Source organism: Mycteria americana, chromosome 2 (genome assembly GCF_035582795.1).
Source record: "Mycteria americana isolate JAX WOST 10 ecotype Jacksonville Zoo and Gardens chromosome 2, USCA_MyAme_1.0, whole genome shotgun sequence".
Taxonomy (NCBI): Eukaryota; Metazoa; Chordata; class Aves; order Ciconiiformes; family Ciconiidae; genus Mycteria; species Mycteria americana.
In genome coordinates this window covers 107,318,369-107,336,520 of record NC_134366.1, presented here as the reverse complement: position 1 = coordinate 107,336,520, position 18,152 = coordinate 107,318,369, and the positions used below count along the sequence as shown (strand labels likewise).

General features: G+C 41.6%; 2 protein-coding genes across 2 annotated transcripts in view; one reads left to right on the top strand and one right to left on the bottom strand.

The window, feature by feature from the left end:
* Nucleotides 1–3,788: 3,788 nt before the first annotated feature.
* Nucleotides 3,789–7,601, top strand: ABITRAM (actin binding transcription modulator). Its single transcript, XM_075494184.1, has 6 exons — nucleotides 3,789–3,865; nucleotides 3,949–4,000; nucleotides 6,302–6,431; nucleotides 7,181–7,257; nucleotides 7,329–7,398; nucleotides 7,467–7,601. Exons 1-6 carry the CDS (start codon nucleotides 3,808–3,810, stop codon nucleotides 7,593–7,595), a joined length of 516 nt encoding a protein of 171 aa, XP_075350299.1. The 5' UTR covers nucleotides 3,789–3,807; the 3' UTR covers nucleotides 7,596–7,601.
* Nucleotides 7,602–8,207: 606 nt separating this feature from the next.
* CTNNAL1 (catenin alpha like 1) overlaps nucleotides 8,208–18,152 on the bottom strand; it is a 58,555-nt gene continuing 48,610 nt past the window's right edge. Inside the window, exons 12-19 of the mRNA XM_075494181.1 lie at nucleotides 16,973–17,010; nucleotides 13,665–13,715; nucleotides 13,410–13,564; nucleotides 12,609–12,657; nucleotides 11,746–11,802; nucleotides 11,485–11,604; nucleotides 9,107–9,190; nucleotides 8,208–8,996 (exon numbers count right to left, since the gene is read on the bottom strand). Coding sequence (XP_075350296.1) covers nucleotides 8,835–8,996; nucleotides 9,107–9,190; nucleotides 11,485–11,604; nucleotides 11,746–11,802; nucleotides 12,609–12,657; nucleotides 13,410–13,564; nucleotides 13,665–13,715; nucleotides 16,973–17,010 — 716 coding nt within the window. The 3' untranslated portion in view covers nucleotides 8,208–8,834. The remainder of the gene's footprint in view (nucleotides 8,997–9,106; nucleotides 9,191–11,484; nucleotides 11,605–11,745; nucleotides 11,803–12,608; nucleotides 12,658–13,409; nucleotides 13,565–13,664; nucleotides 13,716–16,972; nucleotides 17,011–18,152) is intronic.

The following is an 18,152-nucleotide window of genomic DNA, read 5'->3' as shown; positions in this document are numbered from 1 at the left end:
TTGTTTTTTTTTTTTACTAGTTAAGAAATGGGGATCTGTTGTGGTTTAACCCTAACTGGCAACTAAGCCCCACACAGCTGCTCACTCACTCCCCCCAGTGGCCTGGGGAGAGAATCGGAAGGGTAAAAGGGAGAAAACTCGTGGGTTGCGATAAAGACAGTTTAACAGGGAAAGCAAAATCTGCACACACAAGCAAAGCAAAGCAAGGAATTCATTCACTGCTTCCCATGGGCAGGCAGGTGTTCAGCCAGCTCCAGGCAAGCAGGGCTCCATCACGTGTAATGGTTACTTGGGAAGACAAACGTCATCACTCCAAACGTGTCCCCCCTTCTTTCTCCTTCCCCCTAGTTTTATTGCTGAGCATGACACCATATGGTGTGGAATAGCCCTTTGGTCACTTGGGGTCAGCTGTCCTGTCCCAATTCCTTGTGCACCCCCACCCTACTCACTGGTGGGGTGGGGTGAGAAGCAGAAAAGGCCTTGACTTGGTGTAAGCACTGCTCAGCAGTAATGAAAACATCCCTGTGTTATCAACACTGTTTTCAGCACAAATCCAAAACACAGCCCCATACTAGCTACTGTGAAGAAAATTAACCAACACAGGATCACAGGAGTTTTTTCAGCTGGTGGAATATTAGTTTTTCTTCCTCCTTCAGTCTTTCCTCAGGTTAGCAAGACTGAGATTTAATCTTCTGCACACAGTGATGAAATCCTGTTCCTTGCCTCCTTTGAAGTCAGGGGGTAGAGGAAGGCATGCTTCCTTCAGCTCTGCTAATGCATCCTGAGGGGAGCACTAAGCTGTGGTGGGGTCTTACCAGCTCCCCCAGATCTGCACGTGTATGAACCTGTGTATCTCTGCTTGGTGAGCAGTTGTTTGCACAGAAGAACAGACTTCTCTTTTGGAAGCACTATTCTCCCCCCCCCCCCCCCCCTTAACTTTCCATCACTAGAAGCTACTCTGGTGCTGGGCTTTCATCTCTAACAAGAGCACTGACAAAATACAGGCGCATTCCCTCCCTTCATCAAGCACTTTACATTTTATGTGTCTTTTATTCTATGCTGTTGCATTTTGATTAAGCTTCTGGACTTTTGTTAGAAGCAAACCTATGAACAGAGGAGTCGTGGCACGGTACAATAGGCGTCTGCTGCATTTTTATAGCATTTCCTTGATCACCCATCCTGTGCTTTTTTACTCTTTTCTTATAACACTCATATTCTAGTGTTCCCAAGCTTGAATTAGCAGTATCTGTGAGCGTGATGAAAAATGGATATATATCTACCCATTGCTTCTGTATCTTCCATGCTCCTAAGCTGTTAGCTTATTTGAACTCTCTGAAGAGGAGGTAAGTTCTTTTTTTCCAGTCTAAACTCTTATGATATTTCTGCCCTTACCTGTGCTGTGTTCATTTCTTGACTTTGTTGTAGCTAAACTCTGCCTAAAACCCACCTGCTGATCTTCATCTTCTCTTTGCTACCTCTAGTGCTTGAATACCATAATCTTTGGCTCATTGAAAGCGATTTTGTTTCTGGCATGTGCATATCACTGCTTTCTTCTTTAGAAAAACAAGTAAATTCAAAACAACCACGCTGACACACACACACACACACACACACACACACACACACACACACACACTAAACCTGTCAAAACAATTTTTCATGCCTTGATGATTGCATTTTCCTATACTGGCCTCCCATCTTGGCAGTCCCACCTCATTCCAGATCTCTCAAAATGTGGCTGCTTTTCCTCTGGAGGTCTCTTCCTGGCGTCTCTTTATTGCAGTTGAATGTGTCACCCTTTGGAGTGGTCTGATTTGACCCTGACCTGTCTAAATGAGTCTTGCCTTTGCTGGGGTAATGGTGCTGGTCACCATCAGAGCCGATGTGCCTCAGTTCGTGCTCCTGTACCGCTCCTCACAAGCAAGATGTGTTCCTGGGCAAAAAAAATCAGTCAGACTTCTCCCCTCCTCTCCAAACCTCCCATCACAGCTCTGTTCTGCTGAAGTGCAGTGTCTGAGATGCAACCTCACTGCATCCTAGTGGGTTTTGTAGGGCTTGAGCGCTGTGTTTACCAGTGGCCTGGTAAACCACCAGAAGTTCAGTGTGCTTCAGCCAATGGGTCTTTCGCCTTCTGTCCCGCACCCTCAGCCCTTACAGAAATCGGGCATGCTCCATCTCCTGGTCATGAGGGATTTCAGACCTGGATGAGCTCTGTTCACCTTGAATTTTTTATTAGTGGTTTCTGTTAACCTACAACCTTAATAGCTGCTAGTTCAGCTGGACTTCTCTTGTCCATGTGCTGGATATGACGTAGGAAGCAGGCATGTAGCCTAGTGTTGCCCAAGAGATTTTAAGATCAATGACTAAATGATGGAGATAAATCTACAAATTTCAGTCAGTGTTTCCAGTGGGTTCTTGGCTGGCTTTCGATGTAATCAACTGATGTTAAAATATCTGCATATCAAAACACATTGCTAATGTAACAACATGAAAAATAAATTGCCTTTAGAGCATGTGGGCAGAAGTGGCTCGATAAGCTAGACACAAGCATATCCCACCCATTTAGTGCTCTTTAGTCCCTGATGGAGAGATGTCCATGATGGACAGCTGTCCAAACTAGTAATTGAGAAGACTATAGACTGAAACCTGCTGTAGGCTTGTACCAGCAAGGTGACAAAAGTTTGGGGTTTTTTTCTTTGTCAGCCTTCTAAAGTAGAATCTGCATCTGTTGCAAGGTACTCGCGTTGAAAATACTCATGGCTTGGCAAACTGATGGGGCAGAGCCTCTAAGCAGCCCTTTATTTTTATGGATATATTTTTCTTCAGCAGTTTGTAACGTGCTTGGCTATTCCGGCCGATAAACGGAAGTGTCTGTGTTTTGTGTATCCGTCTGTATCTTAGTATGGTACAGACCTTAATTTTATACGCTGTTACAGCTGCCTGACTTCGTGCCTGTGCTAGCTGCGGGTAAATAGAATAGGCAAACGATGCTGGAATCAAAGGGGGGTTTTTTTTGTAACGTGTTCTTCTATAGGTTTTGGCCTGTATTTGTGCAGAAGAGGTGTCGTGTGTAGTTACTATATGCAGCGAGAATCAAAACCAAGGTGTGGAGGTTCCCACCTGCCCGGCCTGTGGGGTTCAGGTGCCGGCAGAGTTTCCCTGCTCCTTTGCGGCCAGGGCACTGCGAGCGATGCCAAATGTGTCATGGGAACGCAGCTCGGTTATGTGTATATAAAACACGTTCAAGGCTAAAATGGAATTCACAGTGGCTCTCCTGCTGCCTGAGCGGAGAGAGCAGCACAATTAAAACTTCTGTGGAAAAACTGGGTCTCTCCGTTTGCCACAAGCGAGAAACCACAAGATGTTCTCATGAAATGTGTTTTTATTTAAAGTACTTTTTTGGTGTACGTGTGATCGCTATAGCTATTATTGTATTGCTGTGTGCTAGAGAAAATAAACCACTGAACCGAACGCTGGCTTTTGAGCGTTTTCCTCACTGATGTAGTTCTGGCCTGTTACAGCTTTCATTTACCTTCTCAGAAAAAAGGCAGTTCGGCAGGTACACTTCCATGTCCCTACAGCTGGTGAGAACGACTGCCGCCTACTAGAACTGCTTCCCACGGGCTCGGTGCGGGGTGAGGAGAGGATCTCGCCCAAGCACCGCTCTCGCCTCCCGGCCCGGCCCGGCCCAGCCCAGCCCGGCCCGGCCCAGCCCGGCCCAGCCGGGGGGACCGGGCCGCCTCTGCCGGAACCGCGGGGCTGCGGACGCGCCCGCCCATCACGGCGGGGCGGGGCCGGGCGGGCGCCATGGCGGCGGCGGCGCGGGGCGGCGCGGAGCGGTACTTTACGCGCTGGTACAAGGCAGGTACGGCCGGGGGCCGGGGCCCGGGGCCCGGAGCCGGGAGCCGGAGCGGCGGGGCGGTCACTGGTGTTTGTGCCCTGTTGCAGACGTGAAGGGGCGGCCGTGCGAGGACTTCTGCGTGCTGCAGCACTCCAACAGGCGAGTGTGGCTCCGGGGGCCGGGGGGGTTGGGGGGCCGCCTCCGGGGGCCGGGGGGCGTGGGGGGCCGCCTCCGCCCTCTCCCGAGGACCGGTGCCTGCGGGCGGCCCAGAGCCGCCGGGCTCTGACGCTTGGGCAGCCTCAGGCTTGCTTTAGAGAGGGAGCGGCCGCTGCTTTCCGGCAGGACGCGGCAGCCCCCCCGCTCCCCCTGGAGCCACGCAGGCGGCGTAGCGAGGGGCCGAGCCCGAGCCCGAGCCCGAGCCCGAGCAGCCTCCGCCCCGCCCGCCGCTGCGCGGCCTTGCGCTGGGGGAGCAGCGGCTGCTGCAGCTGGCGTGCGGCGGGGGTTAACCGGCGGGCAGCGCTCCTGCTGAAAGGCCTGGGGTGCGACATGCGAACCACCAGGCGAGCCTGGATTTTTCTGGAGGACGGGAGAGTGACGGACCTTAGCCTTCCTATGTCTTCCTTAACTGCTACTCCAGTAAGAACAGCGGAGCTTGAGCTCTTCCCCAGATTTTTAAAAAGGCCCCTTCAGTGTCCGCAGTGCCGCCCTCCGTCCCTGCGTCCTCTCCTGCTGAAAGGGCCCTTTACATCATCTTCAGTAGCAGAAGAGCAACATTTCAAAAGGCTTTTCTGCAATGACATTTCGAAGTAGTCTGTTTAACTTGCTTTCTAGGAAATTAATTGGGTTGCTTTGAACAAACATTTAGCATTTTCTGTATACAACTTAATTGCTTTAATTGTACATTTATGTACTCCAGACAGCGAATGCAAGATAGGAAATAAAAGTGTCATACATTGTTTCTGCTTTGATGTAGCTGGATATCCAGTCATTTGGAATTAATCAACCCTGTACCTGGTGTGGATTCTGATAACGTACCTTACCTTCCCCGCTCCTGCCCCCCGCTAAAGCCTGTTCTGACTGCAGGGTGGCTTGGTGGCATCGTGAGCGTTTCTGGGGTGTTTAGTCCCCGAGGGAAGAACAGAACTTAACTACTGTCCGCACAAAAATTGGCAGTGCCGGTTGCTTGCGTGTTGAGGGAAGATGAGGAGGCGTTTGTTGTTCCTAGCGGGTTGCCTGCTCCTGTTAAGAATTCAGAGTAACCATCAACCAACCAAGTAAGAATTCGGGCAGAAGCATCGCCTCGCTGCAGCCTTCAGAGCTGGGGCTTCTCTGTGGCTGCTTCATGCAGCTCACTTTCTCGTTCTTTGGAAACAGAAACCTGAGTACCTGGGAATAACAGGTATAACAGCAAGAAAGGACACCCTCGCATTTGCGCTAAATACTAAATATGTAGTTATTAGTCTCAGTTGTCTAATACAAACAACAGTTTAAATCCTGTTGGTATAGGGGAAAGGAAACAAAAATATAAAGACCTGTTCAAATCTCTATAAAGATTATTTTGCTGTTTTGAATTCTGAAATATCAGGGTCCTTGGCTTCTGCAGCAGCTTAGCCAAAACGCTCTATACAACATTTTACCATTGTTACGTATGGGGCTGTGGCTCAGTTTGATGTTTCTAAGCAGTATAAAATTCTCTGTTGATTTTTTGTTTTGCCAGGTCTCAGCTCTAATAGATGACAGCTCGGATAGATGATTTGTCATCCTCCTCTTAGGAGGCTGGGGCCAGGAGGAGGTAGCCTTGGGCTGCTGGGGCATGCTGAAAGCATTCGCCAGCATCCAGCTCCCTCTTGCGGGGAGCGGCACAGCAAGAGCCTGCGAAGAGGAGTGCAGGGAGGTGGATGCAGCATCCGCAGGGAAAGATCTGGTTCTGTGTCGTGGTTTGCTCTAGGCTGCTGTTCTGTTAATTCTAGGCTAATTCTGTTAATTGCTCTAGGTTTTAAACTCTTCTTAAACAGAATAGCTTCATCTCTGTTCATTTATTGGCAAGTTCTGGGCTCTCCATGTTTGTGCGTTAGGCATGGTTCTAGCCCCGGGATGAAGGTAGGCCTAGTCTCTACAGCTGGGCTTGTGTCAAAACTCTCCAGTTCCATGACAAGAAATAACCCTCCTTTAGAAAAAGATAAAACGCAAGCAGCAGGTTAACTAAAGCCCAGATCACTGAAGGATTCATCTGTAACTGTTCACCACGAACGGCCTTTAGCTGTTCTGAGAAACATTGCCTTGTGTTACATTTTCCAACAAAAGCATACTGTGCTTTACTTGATCATCTAAAGTGACTATCTGCTTCAGCTATCAGCAGGCAAGCGAACCAGGTATGCTCCCATGGGGTACAACAACAGCTAGCACATAAGAGCATGGCTTCTCACAACTACAGCGTAATAATTGTATTTCTTTTTGCAGAATCTGTGTCATCACCTTGGCAGAAGCCCATCCTCTTCTTCAAAGTGGAAAAACAATTAAAAGCATTAATTACCAAATCAGTGCCAACTGTAGCAGACTCCAGAATAAAGTCTCTGGGAAGTCAAAAAGGGTATGGCTTTTTGATTTGGTTAGTTTTCATTTTCTCTCTCACAGTGCCTGAGACTTTCTGCCCTTTCTGGGATAGAAACTTACCAAGTTACCTTTACATTTTATTTTAAAACAGCCCTCCACAGTTGAAGAATTTAGACTTTCTCAAGAGGTGCCTGTCTAACTGTCCCAGCCAGGGTCTTAGAGTGCTCCTACAGCACTGGTGGTTTCCAGTGTTGCTCAAACCAAGGCTAACAGTTGTTTTTAGTCATTTTTTCATAGCGTACAGAGGGACTTAAACATCCCTGAAAAGATAAAAATTTGTTTCCACCAAAATGCTGAGGATTTGGAGACTACTGTTTTTCTCAAACAGACCTAGATAGCAGATGGGCTAGTTCAGTGTGTTTCCTGGTGGGTTTTCAAATACGTGTCATTTAACCTGGTTATACCGAAATCAACAGTGCTGTTTTTCTCCTCTCTCCCCCAGTTTTAATCTGATCAAACTACTGGTCTGTTATTCCACAAGAAATTTAATTATGACTAAATTTGTAAGCTCTTCACAAGCTTCTGTTCAATTTGTGCACATAACTAAGTTGGCATCTTCCCTTCTGTAGAGAAGCACGGCTATGTAACTTGTAATGACCTGTAACTATCACACTTCCTTGCTTTGTTCGGAGAAGCTTACAAACTTACACTGCTGATGGTAATACTTTGAAAAGCCCTGTGTAATTAAAAGTATATATATAATGTTTGTTTATTTTTCAAATGCAGGGAGCTCAGTTTTTAACAGAACTTGCCCCTCTGTGCAGGATATCTTCATCAGATGGAGAGGAATACACCATTTATAGGTAAGGTTTTTCCCTTCTTCTTCTTACCATGACATACCATGCACTTCTACTGAATCTAAACACTTTTGCAGTTGTATACGAGGGCGACTGATAGAAGTCAATGAAAACATTCTTAGCAATCCCGCTATTCTGCAAGAAAAGGTAACACACTTTCTTGCTTATTATTTTCTAACTTTTATTTCACTGCTAACTTCAGTCTTGCCTTTTAGCCATCAACCGAGGGATACATCGCAGTGGTTCTACCCAAATTTGAAGAAAGCAAGAGTATAACTCAAGGACTTCTGACGCAGAAGGAGTACGAGGAAGTTTTGGTGAAACGTCTTAATTCATCTTCATGAAATTAATTATACAGTTATCATCTGTATTTGATACTAAATAAGCTACTTTTATTGTACACTGTGACCTTCATGGTATTGAAAGGCCTAGTGCCCGTTTTTAAAAGTGGAACTTAAATGCTTGATTCATACAAGAATAAACCAGTTCAAATAGTTTGTGTATTAAAATTTGCTTTCTCTTTTTCTCTGAGTTCTAGCACTACGAGTTTTTAAATAAGCACAGAATGATATGTTGGAGAGTATGTATGTTCCACAGGCAGCTTTGCTTCTGCTCAGTGCAAGGATAACACATACAGAAAAATCATATGATTTAGCTATCACTTAATTTAAGCTGAAGTAATACAATATGGAGTTTGACAAAGGTGAATTGAAAATAAAATTGCAACAGAAGCCTATGTACAAAGAGCAGATAAACTTGAAAATATGTATTTCACACCAGGTTGTATTTTCACGGCATCCTGCAGTCAAATAATGCCCTTTGTACAGAAGTTTGTTGTAATCAGTATCTATTTTCTTAAATTTTAAATGGTGTAATGTAAAGTCTACATAATACTTCCGAGGTTCTACATGCAATTCAAATTCTGCTCAGTAAGTTTTAACAAAAAAGGAAGCAACAACTGCCATCTACAAATAAAAATGGTAAAAGGGTTTGAGTCAAGAGTATTAGTTGCTTAGAAATACACTTTTGGAAATATGAATCACGTCAACGAGATTAAAATTCAGTGGTGCAGCTACTGAAAGAGGGTTTTTTTCCTAGAACTACTTAATTGCAGGTATAACTCAGAAGTAAGATAACATTTCAGTGCTTTAGGCCACAGCCTTTCAGACTATATTCCTGATTCTGCTTTATCAAATACATAGACTGAAATAGGCCAGAGATGAGTTTACAGACTTCAACAGTAGTGTTACATATAGCATATGCAGCACAAGTTTCTTTATATAAAATGTCTATTAGCAGCATCTTTGGGTTGAAACATCCGTTAAGACATTCATAGGCATTAATTACAAAACCGGTATCAATAGTGAGCATAGGAAAGGCATTCACATTGTAAAAATACATAACAATTAGACTAGCTGGTGTTGTAATTGCTAAGTAATGGGACATCTATTAGATGTGGCAAAGGTCAACAGTTTTAATTCAAATTAACCTGGTTTGACTTTCCACAAATGAAAGCAATATTGAAAATTCAGCAAGTGTTATTTTCAAATGGGAATTCCTGCATTTCTAAGTGCTATAATTAATTACTTGCTCTCTAAAAACGTCAGGTTTGTTACATGATTTTCTAAAGAGTTGATGCCAAATGTCTCAGCTCTTCTTTCTGGAGTATGTGCATTTGTACCAGTTCGTATTCTGTCTTCTCTCCACAGCGGAGCAGGTGTAAGACAGCCATTTCCTGCTTTATTCTGTATATATATATAAAAAAAAAAGCTTTCTTAAACAAACAAACAAACAAAAACCCCAAAAACAACCCCCAAAACCCCTTTAAAATACTGCAGATGAACCAAGTACTCGCCTTTCTCAGTAATTTGCAGCAAAGCGGAAGAAGTTGGCATAACACAGTCATCACGTTCCTTGTTTTCAGAATGCATGCATCAACCTGAACAAGACAATTAAGAGTAGAGTAAGACCAGTCATTACTTTTATTAGGCAATTGTTTAATGCATGAGATTATAACCTGTTTCAAGCTTGAATAGGTATTATTTGTCCTTCATAAATCCCTTCTAATCAAAAGGTTTTGCCTACCTTTTTTTAATTTCTCTATATAGTATGTGTAAAGCAACAGCATCGCTTCTGTTAACCCAAGATTTGAGCTAGGAAGCAGAAGGGAATGACATACATCCCAGGAGAAGGAACTAATAATAATATAATATTAAACAGTAATGTAAGTGTCTTGGGAAGGAGCTCTTACCATCTAGGTATGATTCATCACAATTATTCATGTTTTTCCTTTTGTTTTACGTCCTGTCAGCATGATGTAGAAAGCCACACATCACATCAGCCTTACCTTGATATGAGTTACACTAAAAGTTAGCTAAATCTTAAAGCATTTGAGTTTATGCCTCAAGTCTAACACACAGCACAGGTCACAACTCCGGGCCCCCAAACATACATTAATTTCATAGCCTGTTATCACTGTGTAGTGATACATCACTCTGTATAAACAGACTGGAGTTCCCATTTAGTTTAGCTAGAGAGTGTAAAACAAACCCAGCAGTAGCCCTGAGGTGCTCAGTTTGGTTTTGAGTGTCTCGGATGCTCTAGCCAGTTTCAGTCCCTGCTGTAAAATCGAAACATCTTTTCCATAGCTCATTGGAAACAAACATCCAGGTGCATAGAAATGGTCTTGCTCACATTGACCATATTGCTGCTCAGGGATACTTGGAAGTTCTTCAAAAAGCCTGACCTCTATTCCTCGCTAAGGTTTGCAGATCTAGTTCTCGTGGTAACCATGCTGAAAGTTTTATGGCAGCTGTATACATACTTACTTACAACAAGTATGAATAATACCAGAATAAACTCTAGGCCGTCTAGGGTAGACTCTACCTACTGAGAAGCAAGCATGTATTTCAGTAATAGAGTCTTTGGGGTTTGGAATCTGTTACGTTTGTGTTAAGCATCAATAACAACAGAATAACAATAATTATTACAGTGGTACAAATACAAATTACCTTCATTAATACTTTGATCAATGAAGTCCTTTCTTAGTGAGGTACACTTAATTACAGTTTATATTTCTCTGAATGAAGTTCTAGTGGATTACAGTATTATTATATACAGTATTACTCCATCTCATATATTCAGCTGAAAATTCTCAGTTGCAGCATGATAAAATTCCAGCACCTCTCTCTCTCTAGTGGGTAAGTTGAGGGAGATGTTGTCAGAAGTTCTTTGAACAAAGTTGTCACCAGTAAAAAGCAAGATAAAGTAGTGGAAGCCTATGAACATCTTTCCACCTTTTTTTTTTTTTTTTTTTTTTTTTAAAGGGCAGTCCAGGAACATCATTGTCTTGGGAAACATTTCTGTAAACTCTTTCACTAACAGTGAAAGCCAAAACCCAAACGATAATTTCAGTGCTTTTAGTAACAGGAAGGAAAAAAAAAATCCCATTACTTTTTTACTGATTCTTAGACTCTAAAGTTGATAAGCTAGGGGTAAGGAAACTGTCCCTTAAAACATTAATATCAATGATACGTCTGTGGCCACTGGGCCAGTTATACAAAACATGGATATCCATGCTCCCTGAAGAAAACATTCATGTAAGCTTGTAGAGTAATACCATCCAAGCTATCCACTGGCAGGCTTCCACGTATGCTGGGTGCCAGTGTACCATATTTTGTCTCCTATCAAACCCTCAGTATGAGGAGGTCAGGTCAGGATAAACTTCACTGAAGCCCTTCTCTGGTAGTGGGGGAAAATAAAAAGAAAAACAAAATTAAAAAAAGGCTAGAAAACAGTAGCACCCATGCTGAAGAAAATCCCTTCCTGAGACAAGATAGTGTGGTAAATGGCTCGGATTGCAGTTATCAGTGAGGGATGTCCCAATAGACAAAGCATTTTCAGCAAGGGGAACAGTTCTTACTGTTCTTCCTCTATACTTCGCACATCAGCTTCTCAAAACATATTAAGTGCAAAACAGTACTTCAAGTTGAAGTAAATTCCTCTTCTACATAAGGAACAGTAACAATGACATATTGCATAGCAGAAAAATGCTTGCACAACAGCATAAAATTTTGTACTTATTAATTTTTATGGTCCTCTGTCAATCCAAGAGGTTCAGCTGTCATGAGCTGTTTCATATTTTAACAGGAGCATAAATTAGTAAGTTACTATATTTCAAAACAAGTTAGGTCTTACTTTCGGGAATATATATATATATAATTTTTACCTTACCTTTGTAAACGTAGCACTTTTACCCTGAACAGAAGCTTTAGCTGTTATCTGGAGCTGCTTGCACATAGAGATCAGTTTTTCAGCCTCCAACAGAAGCAAAGGTTTGTCATCATTGTGTACCTGAAATGTGTTTCAGGAAGACAAAACCACTCTGTGTTAAAGACTCCGATATTAAGTTAATGGAGGAGACAGCGCAACCAGCTTTTAAGCAGCATCACTAGTGCCATAAACTGAATGGCTGTTTTAGAAGTCATACATCACCTGATCAGAAAAGGCATGAAGAGCTGAAGCAAGCTTTGTGCCCTCTGTAGCAAAAATCTGAAAGGGGGAGAAAGCATGTAACAAAATGAACCACAATGAAAGATGAGGATCTTTTTCCTTGTTGTTTTAATAAACAGTGTGCTATAAAGTAAAAAGGTAGCAGGAAATATTTGTGATAGTTGTAGACATTTATAATTAACAAGTCAGCAGTTCGCAGTGACTTCTGAAACAACAAGCTACACTACAAATAGTCATTCTCCCAGATAAGCAAAATTTAAAGGCTTTTCCCTAACATATAGAAAACCCTGACTTCCAATTATTTTTTGCACTGTAGCAGCTCTCAAGCATTTTGTGGGTAGATGACACCTGCCGTGCTTGTTTATTGTCCTGACAAAGGTAACCAGTCTCCTGTTAAACACAGGCATGTATCTTGGAAATATCACGCCACGTTCCTTCATTTGGCCCCTTGTCTTTTGTTTGTATTATTCAAATTTTTACAGCTTCTTTCTTTCCCATGAAAATAGTGCTGCTCAGATTAGGATGGAGTATCTGTTAACACTATCAGGGACTAGGCTAAGTGACACAATGAATACTACTAATGCATTGAAGTCCACTATATTTGCCATAATGCCAATTTGCTATTCCTACTCCTAACTGGAATCTGTCAGTTTAATGAATGCTGTCTTTACTACTGGAACACTGACAAGTTAGCTTTCAGAAAGTACAGAGTTAGGCTGCTTAAAATCTACAGTTGCCAGTCAATTCATGGTACACTGTACTTATGTGTAAGGAATCAGAGAGTTAAGTTGCAATTTGTTCTTCACTCAGAGTGCCTAACTCCTATTTTGGTAAAAATGTATTACCTCTGCTTGATGAAATAAATCTTGAGTCGTTTTCAGAAGTCCTTCTCCTCTGTGGGAAATAATGAAAGCAGAATATATGCCATGTACAGACTGCAGATTATTTTGCCTGCTACTTGCACAATTTATAGTATCTCTCTCACCCGCGTTCACACCACTGCATTCTAAAATATCACTCTTTTAGAAGAGTGCACAACAATATGCACAACGATAACTTACTACAGGAATTGCATTTCAAGGCATTATACAAACACCTCCGTGGCTAGAGCACTACTGGGTAATTACCAATGGTTCAGTTCTCATCAGCTGAACAAGGACAGAAATCCATGTCTCTGGCTTACTGAGTATTACTGGTCTAGTAGGTAAGAAAAAAATCTCAACTCTTATTAAAAACCCCCTAAATTCTTCAAATAAGAAAGCTGGCATTGCATGGGCACGTTTCAGAAGAACACCTTTCAGTACAGCAAAGATGAGTAACTCTAATCTACAGCTATATACTTGTGCTTTAGTTCCCTTAATTTTGAAAGTACTTATGAACATGCTTCTTAAAATGTTTTCTGTACACAAGAGATATTTAAATAGCTGTTCTGTAACAAAACAGATGTTTAGCGCTTAAAAAAACCCCCTGGTTTTATTATTAAACAGCTCAGAAATTTACAAGAATTTATAAAGTGTAAGGATAGAAATTAAAGCTCCTTTCTGAATGTGTCCCAATTATACTCTGAAAATGAAATTGTCTTATTTCATATAAACACTTTTAATGCTCCTCTTTCCACCAAAACATGCTGCATACAGTGCAATTACCTGGTAAATAAATACATGGAGTAGGCCATACTTGACATGCCTTGTCCATGTTGCACGATCTCATTCTCCTGATCCTCCCATTTCTCTGTCTCGGAATCCACATCAGATGTGAGCAGATGCAATTCTAATCCAAGTTTTGCAATTTTTGCCTGTTCCTGTAAATGGTAATCATATTTATGGCACTTAAAAATACATTCTTCAGACAAGATAAAAAAAAAAGTAAAGAGTTTTTTTACTAAAATGATGGCATCTTACCTCAGTATCTAGCTTGACTGGCTTTAATGCTTTCAGATTTGCATTATGCTTCTGTTTCAAACAAAAAATAGTATTTTTAAATAAAAGGAACTAGTAATCATTTTACTAACAAATCATAAGAGGTGGCTCTATACTCAGAGGCAGACTTTGCAGGAGAGTTCCAGTGGTTCAGACAAACTTCTCAGTAGAAGCTGAGAACCTGTTCTGATCTGGCTGTCTTCCTGAAATGGCATGTGCAAACAGGGTCTTGTGCCTACAGACACCCTAAAGTTTCAAGGAAAAGACCTCTTCCACACTTCTCAGACTCCACTTCCTCATGCAGTACCATCTCTTCCCCTTGCCCTCTAAATCCTCAGTAATACTTAGGACTAAATAAACAGTCTTAATCAAGTACTACCGCACTGATTTTTCCATCAGAGATGATACTGGTATAACAGGGACTGGGAAGTTGAATTAGCTAGTAGCAAGCTGATCCAGGGTACAACCCATGTAAATGCTAGCGTAGCTCATTATTCTGTGTCCCTTTGTTGAAGTAGCTGGAAACAAATACTGACACTTTGATCTTTTTATGGGTTTCCTTCTTTTACTTAAGTCACGAACTATCTGAAATACCAGTCTGGCTGCAAGCCAAATACTGGCTCAGATTAAACAATAGTGAGTGGTACTGATGTGAGTGGACTATCTGATAAGGCAGAGCTTGCCAACTACGTAACACATATACACAGCAACACACGATTTGTTTCAAATCAATTTGCATGTAGGGAGCAGCAGTTCCTGGCTTTAACTTCACATGCGGGTGCTGTCACTGTGCAAAGACAGCAAAAACTAACAGACACGGGAGCCACAGTCCACATTCAGAAACCTCACCGAGTGCAGAGGAATGGAAAGTACAAAGTTGGTGTCGTAACTTGGAGAGGTGTGAGCCACTGGAGGAGGCTGGATGATAAGAGTGCAGGACTGAGATCCTTGCCTGAGAATCTGCCAAGAGCTGCTATTCATTAGTGGGAGTACCTGGGCAAATTAAGCTCAGTAATGCCTGCAGGGGGAGGGGGGGAAGCACTATTCATTGTAAACAGCATCAGAAATAAGTTCCAGGTGCGGTCTCCATCTCTCAAGAGTTTGAGGAAAAATAAAGTACTACTATTGAAGTTCCTACTGCAATTTGCTGCTCAGTTTAGCTTTCATGCCGTTTCTCTTTTCCCATCCCCAAATTTTTAAATATTCTGAATCTTATTAATATCTACCCAGATGAGACACTGTAATTCTGCCTATGTGTTAGAAATATTGATCTTGTATCGAAAGATTTAGCAAAAAGTGTAAGAACTGATACTCCTAATTGTCATTTAAGCTTGACCATATTGCGTATTAGAGATGCAATTCAAGAAATGCTGGTTTTAAGGTAGAGTCTTAAAAAAAGAAAGGAACACAAAGCCAAACTAGACTTGTATGTAAACACAAACTTTGGGCTACAAGGTATGGCAAATATTTAAGCTGCTGAGTGAAGGGTATTCAAGAAAACGAGCGCTCTAGCACAGGTAAGTTTTTCTATCCACAAATAACTAAAGAAACCTCAGAATGTTTGTCAGATTTGTAGTCTTCTCTATTCTAGTGTTCACTCACACTATTTGAATAGAATTGGTAAAGATCAGATAAGCAGTTATTCTGCTTTTAGAACATGATTTGACACCTAATACTATAGAGAAAAATATACCTGTGCATTAAGCACACACATGAACCATCACTACTGCTCTGTCCTCAACTACGGCATGGTCTAGGATGCCACTCATTACCAGCAAACAGCACAGTTGCAATTAAACAGATGTAAAAAAATATGTAATCTAATTAGATCATCAGGAACAGCGTGGCTCCTGTGCAGGGACAGCGTGGGCATTAGCCAGGCACAGCAGAGCTCTGTGACGGCAGTAGGGAGAGAAGAGGCAGTACCGAGAGTCAGCACTGGGAAGACAGGCAGTTCCAAAAGTTGGTGCATCAGTTAGGTAAATAAATTACTCTGTGGAGAAACTCTGTTGTCTTATGGACGTAATCTACATCTCCTGTCTACTTCCAAACTGTATATTAATCAGAACTCCCCCAAATCTATGCATCTTGCAAAATTCAAAAGAAGGCAGCGAGCTTTCAAACAACAACAAAGCAGAACTGTTTAAATCCCGGGAACAAAGTTTTTACTGCAAGTATTTTTAAAAGGCATATGAATCAATAAGTGGGAATCTGACTTCAAACATCCCTTCTTTAAATTTTGGCTGAAGTCCAGAAGCTATGTAGCTTAGTCAAACCAGCGAGGGACAAAAACCTTATCAAAAGTCACTGAACCAATGTATTTTCCAGCCTCAATATTTAGTTCCATAACCGTGAAATTCACCCATGCTCACCCAGCCTAACATTATATTCTATTTAAAACTGCCAATTGGATTTATAACGTATGACCTTTTCTCTTTTCATTAAGGGTCAGAAGTAGCATATTGTGTTTGAAGTCACAGAATTGCACAACAGGAAACATGGAGACAGGGGATCATTTCACACCCAAATTCCTCAACACTACAGGTTAAGGAAAGAAAGCAAGGAGTAAAAGAAGTAAGCTAGAGCTTACTGTACCTTCTGAGATCATTCTTCCCCTCTTTCCCACCCGTGAAAAGATTCAATATGTAGCAAGTGAATCAAATGACTGATTACATGATACTAACAAGGTTTAGGAGGTCTCCTAAATGCTCACAGATGCTCTCAGAAACAATGTAATATCAATTATAATCAGCTAAGGATATTAATTACCTCACAACTAAACCTGGACATTTGGTGTAGCTTTTTTCTCTGCATTAAAAATATTTAAGATCAAAGAAGAACCCATTATTTCAAGAGCCTACAACAGGCTCGAACATGTCCATTTGTTCCAAATAGGTCAACTCTGGCAACAACGTTTAAAAAAGAAAAAATCAGATTACCAAGACTTATTTTCAGTATGTTGCAGCGTATTCTTACCGTTTTAATAGTAACAAGGCATTTTTTAATTATATAGCGTGACGTGGTAAAAAATGTCATATTAATGAACAGGAATTAAAGCTCATGCACAATCAAACTGATTAAAGCATATTATCTAACTAGTTACCCTAGTTTTCAGTATGTTTGTTATTCATTTAATAAATTGACAAAGGTTGATATTTTACTGTCAGCCATCCAGTCAGGATGCATGTTACCAAGATATTGCTATGTCCTTAGCAAGGGGTGACATGGAAAGAAGTCAATTAGTTAATAGCAGATATAAAGTAAATACTACAGTCCCAAAAGCAACTTACCCCTGGTCTGGGCAGTGATAGGTAGACACGCTTCTCTCCTATGAAGAACACACACATTTACACCAAAATTTGTATGCAGTTTTTAATCAACGGGATCACATGCCTTATTTCATCCTTCCTTAAGTTGCAGTACTATAAAAGCAAATTACTTACCTGTAATTCCTCCTCTTTGAATATTGCAGAGGATTCCCTCTCTGTCTCATGCTTCCAGAGAGGGACAAGCCAAGAACTCTGTACTGTTCAGATTTTAGCTCTCAGCAACTGGCAGTTAAGAAAGCTCCTCTGAACAGCTTCCCTCAATAAGATTTCTAGTCCCCTGCATGCAACCCACAAGCAAGTAAAGAAACTCTCTCCAATGACTGAGTAGCTATCGCTACGTGCGCTCATTTTGTTGCAAAGTACAGAACGTACAGTGGTAGGTCCACATAAAGCTTTTATTGGCATGGTCTAAAATTTGAATGGTCTAAAATTTGGAGTAGGCAATGCCACTAGTGAGAAATACCTAGGCAGGTTTTCCTAAGTAATGCCAATAAAACCCTCATGTTGTACTGTAGTATACGTATCCCATGTGCACTGTATTTGATAAAGAAAAAAGTTCTATAGCATTTTACACACTTATTGAATTATTTCTTATATCCCCAGGAGCCTCAGATATTCCAAGTCTGAGCAAAACAAATGGGGGGAGGGGGGGGGAATCCTTTTAGGTGTTACCTAAAAGTGGACAAAAAGAGTTTATCAGCAAGAGGAAACAGTGCCTGGGCTAACAGCCTAGGGTTAGAGCTCCAGTTACCAGAAGATTTAATTATCTGTGAAAGCTTACATTTATTACAATAGATTCAGGATAGGAAAGTCTGCTAAATAAAATTAAAATAAAATAAATAAAAAACTTAAGAGCTAGTGAAAAACAGATTTTACCTGAAGAAACAAAGGGCTACTATAATGGATATCGGTACCAGGTTTGCATAGGGATGATGCATCTTGACAGACAAAGGACAAACAACAAACCCCCCTACAACTCCTATCTCCTCCTCTTGTATCAGCTCCTAGAGAAATTCCATTCTGAGTCCTCAGAAGACAGTTCTCTTGTGCATTCATGATTTTTTGAAAGTATGCTCTTTATCTCCTGACACAACAGAAAGATCATGAGCTCCATGTCTAGGCAACTGACTCCTAAAAAACC

Excerpts from the sequence above, each read along its gene's own strand:
- ABITRAM (XM_075494184.1), top strand. The coding sequence starts at position 3,808 with ATGGCGGCGGCGGCGCGGGGCGGCGCGGAGCGGTACTTTACGCGCTGG. Across the intron at positions 3,866-3,948 it reads TACGCGCTGGTACAAGGCAG|ACGTGAAGGGGCGGCCGTGC; the intron begins GTACGGCCGGGG and ends GCCCTGTTGCAG. Across the intron at positions 7,258-7,328 it reads GAGGAATACACCATTTATAG|TTGTATACGAGGGCGACTGA; the intron begins GTAAGGTTTTTC and ends ACACTTTTGCAG.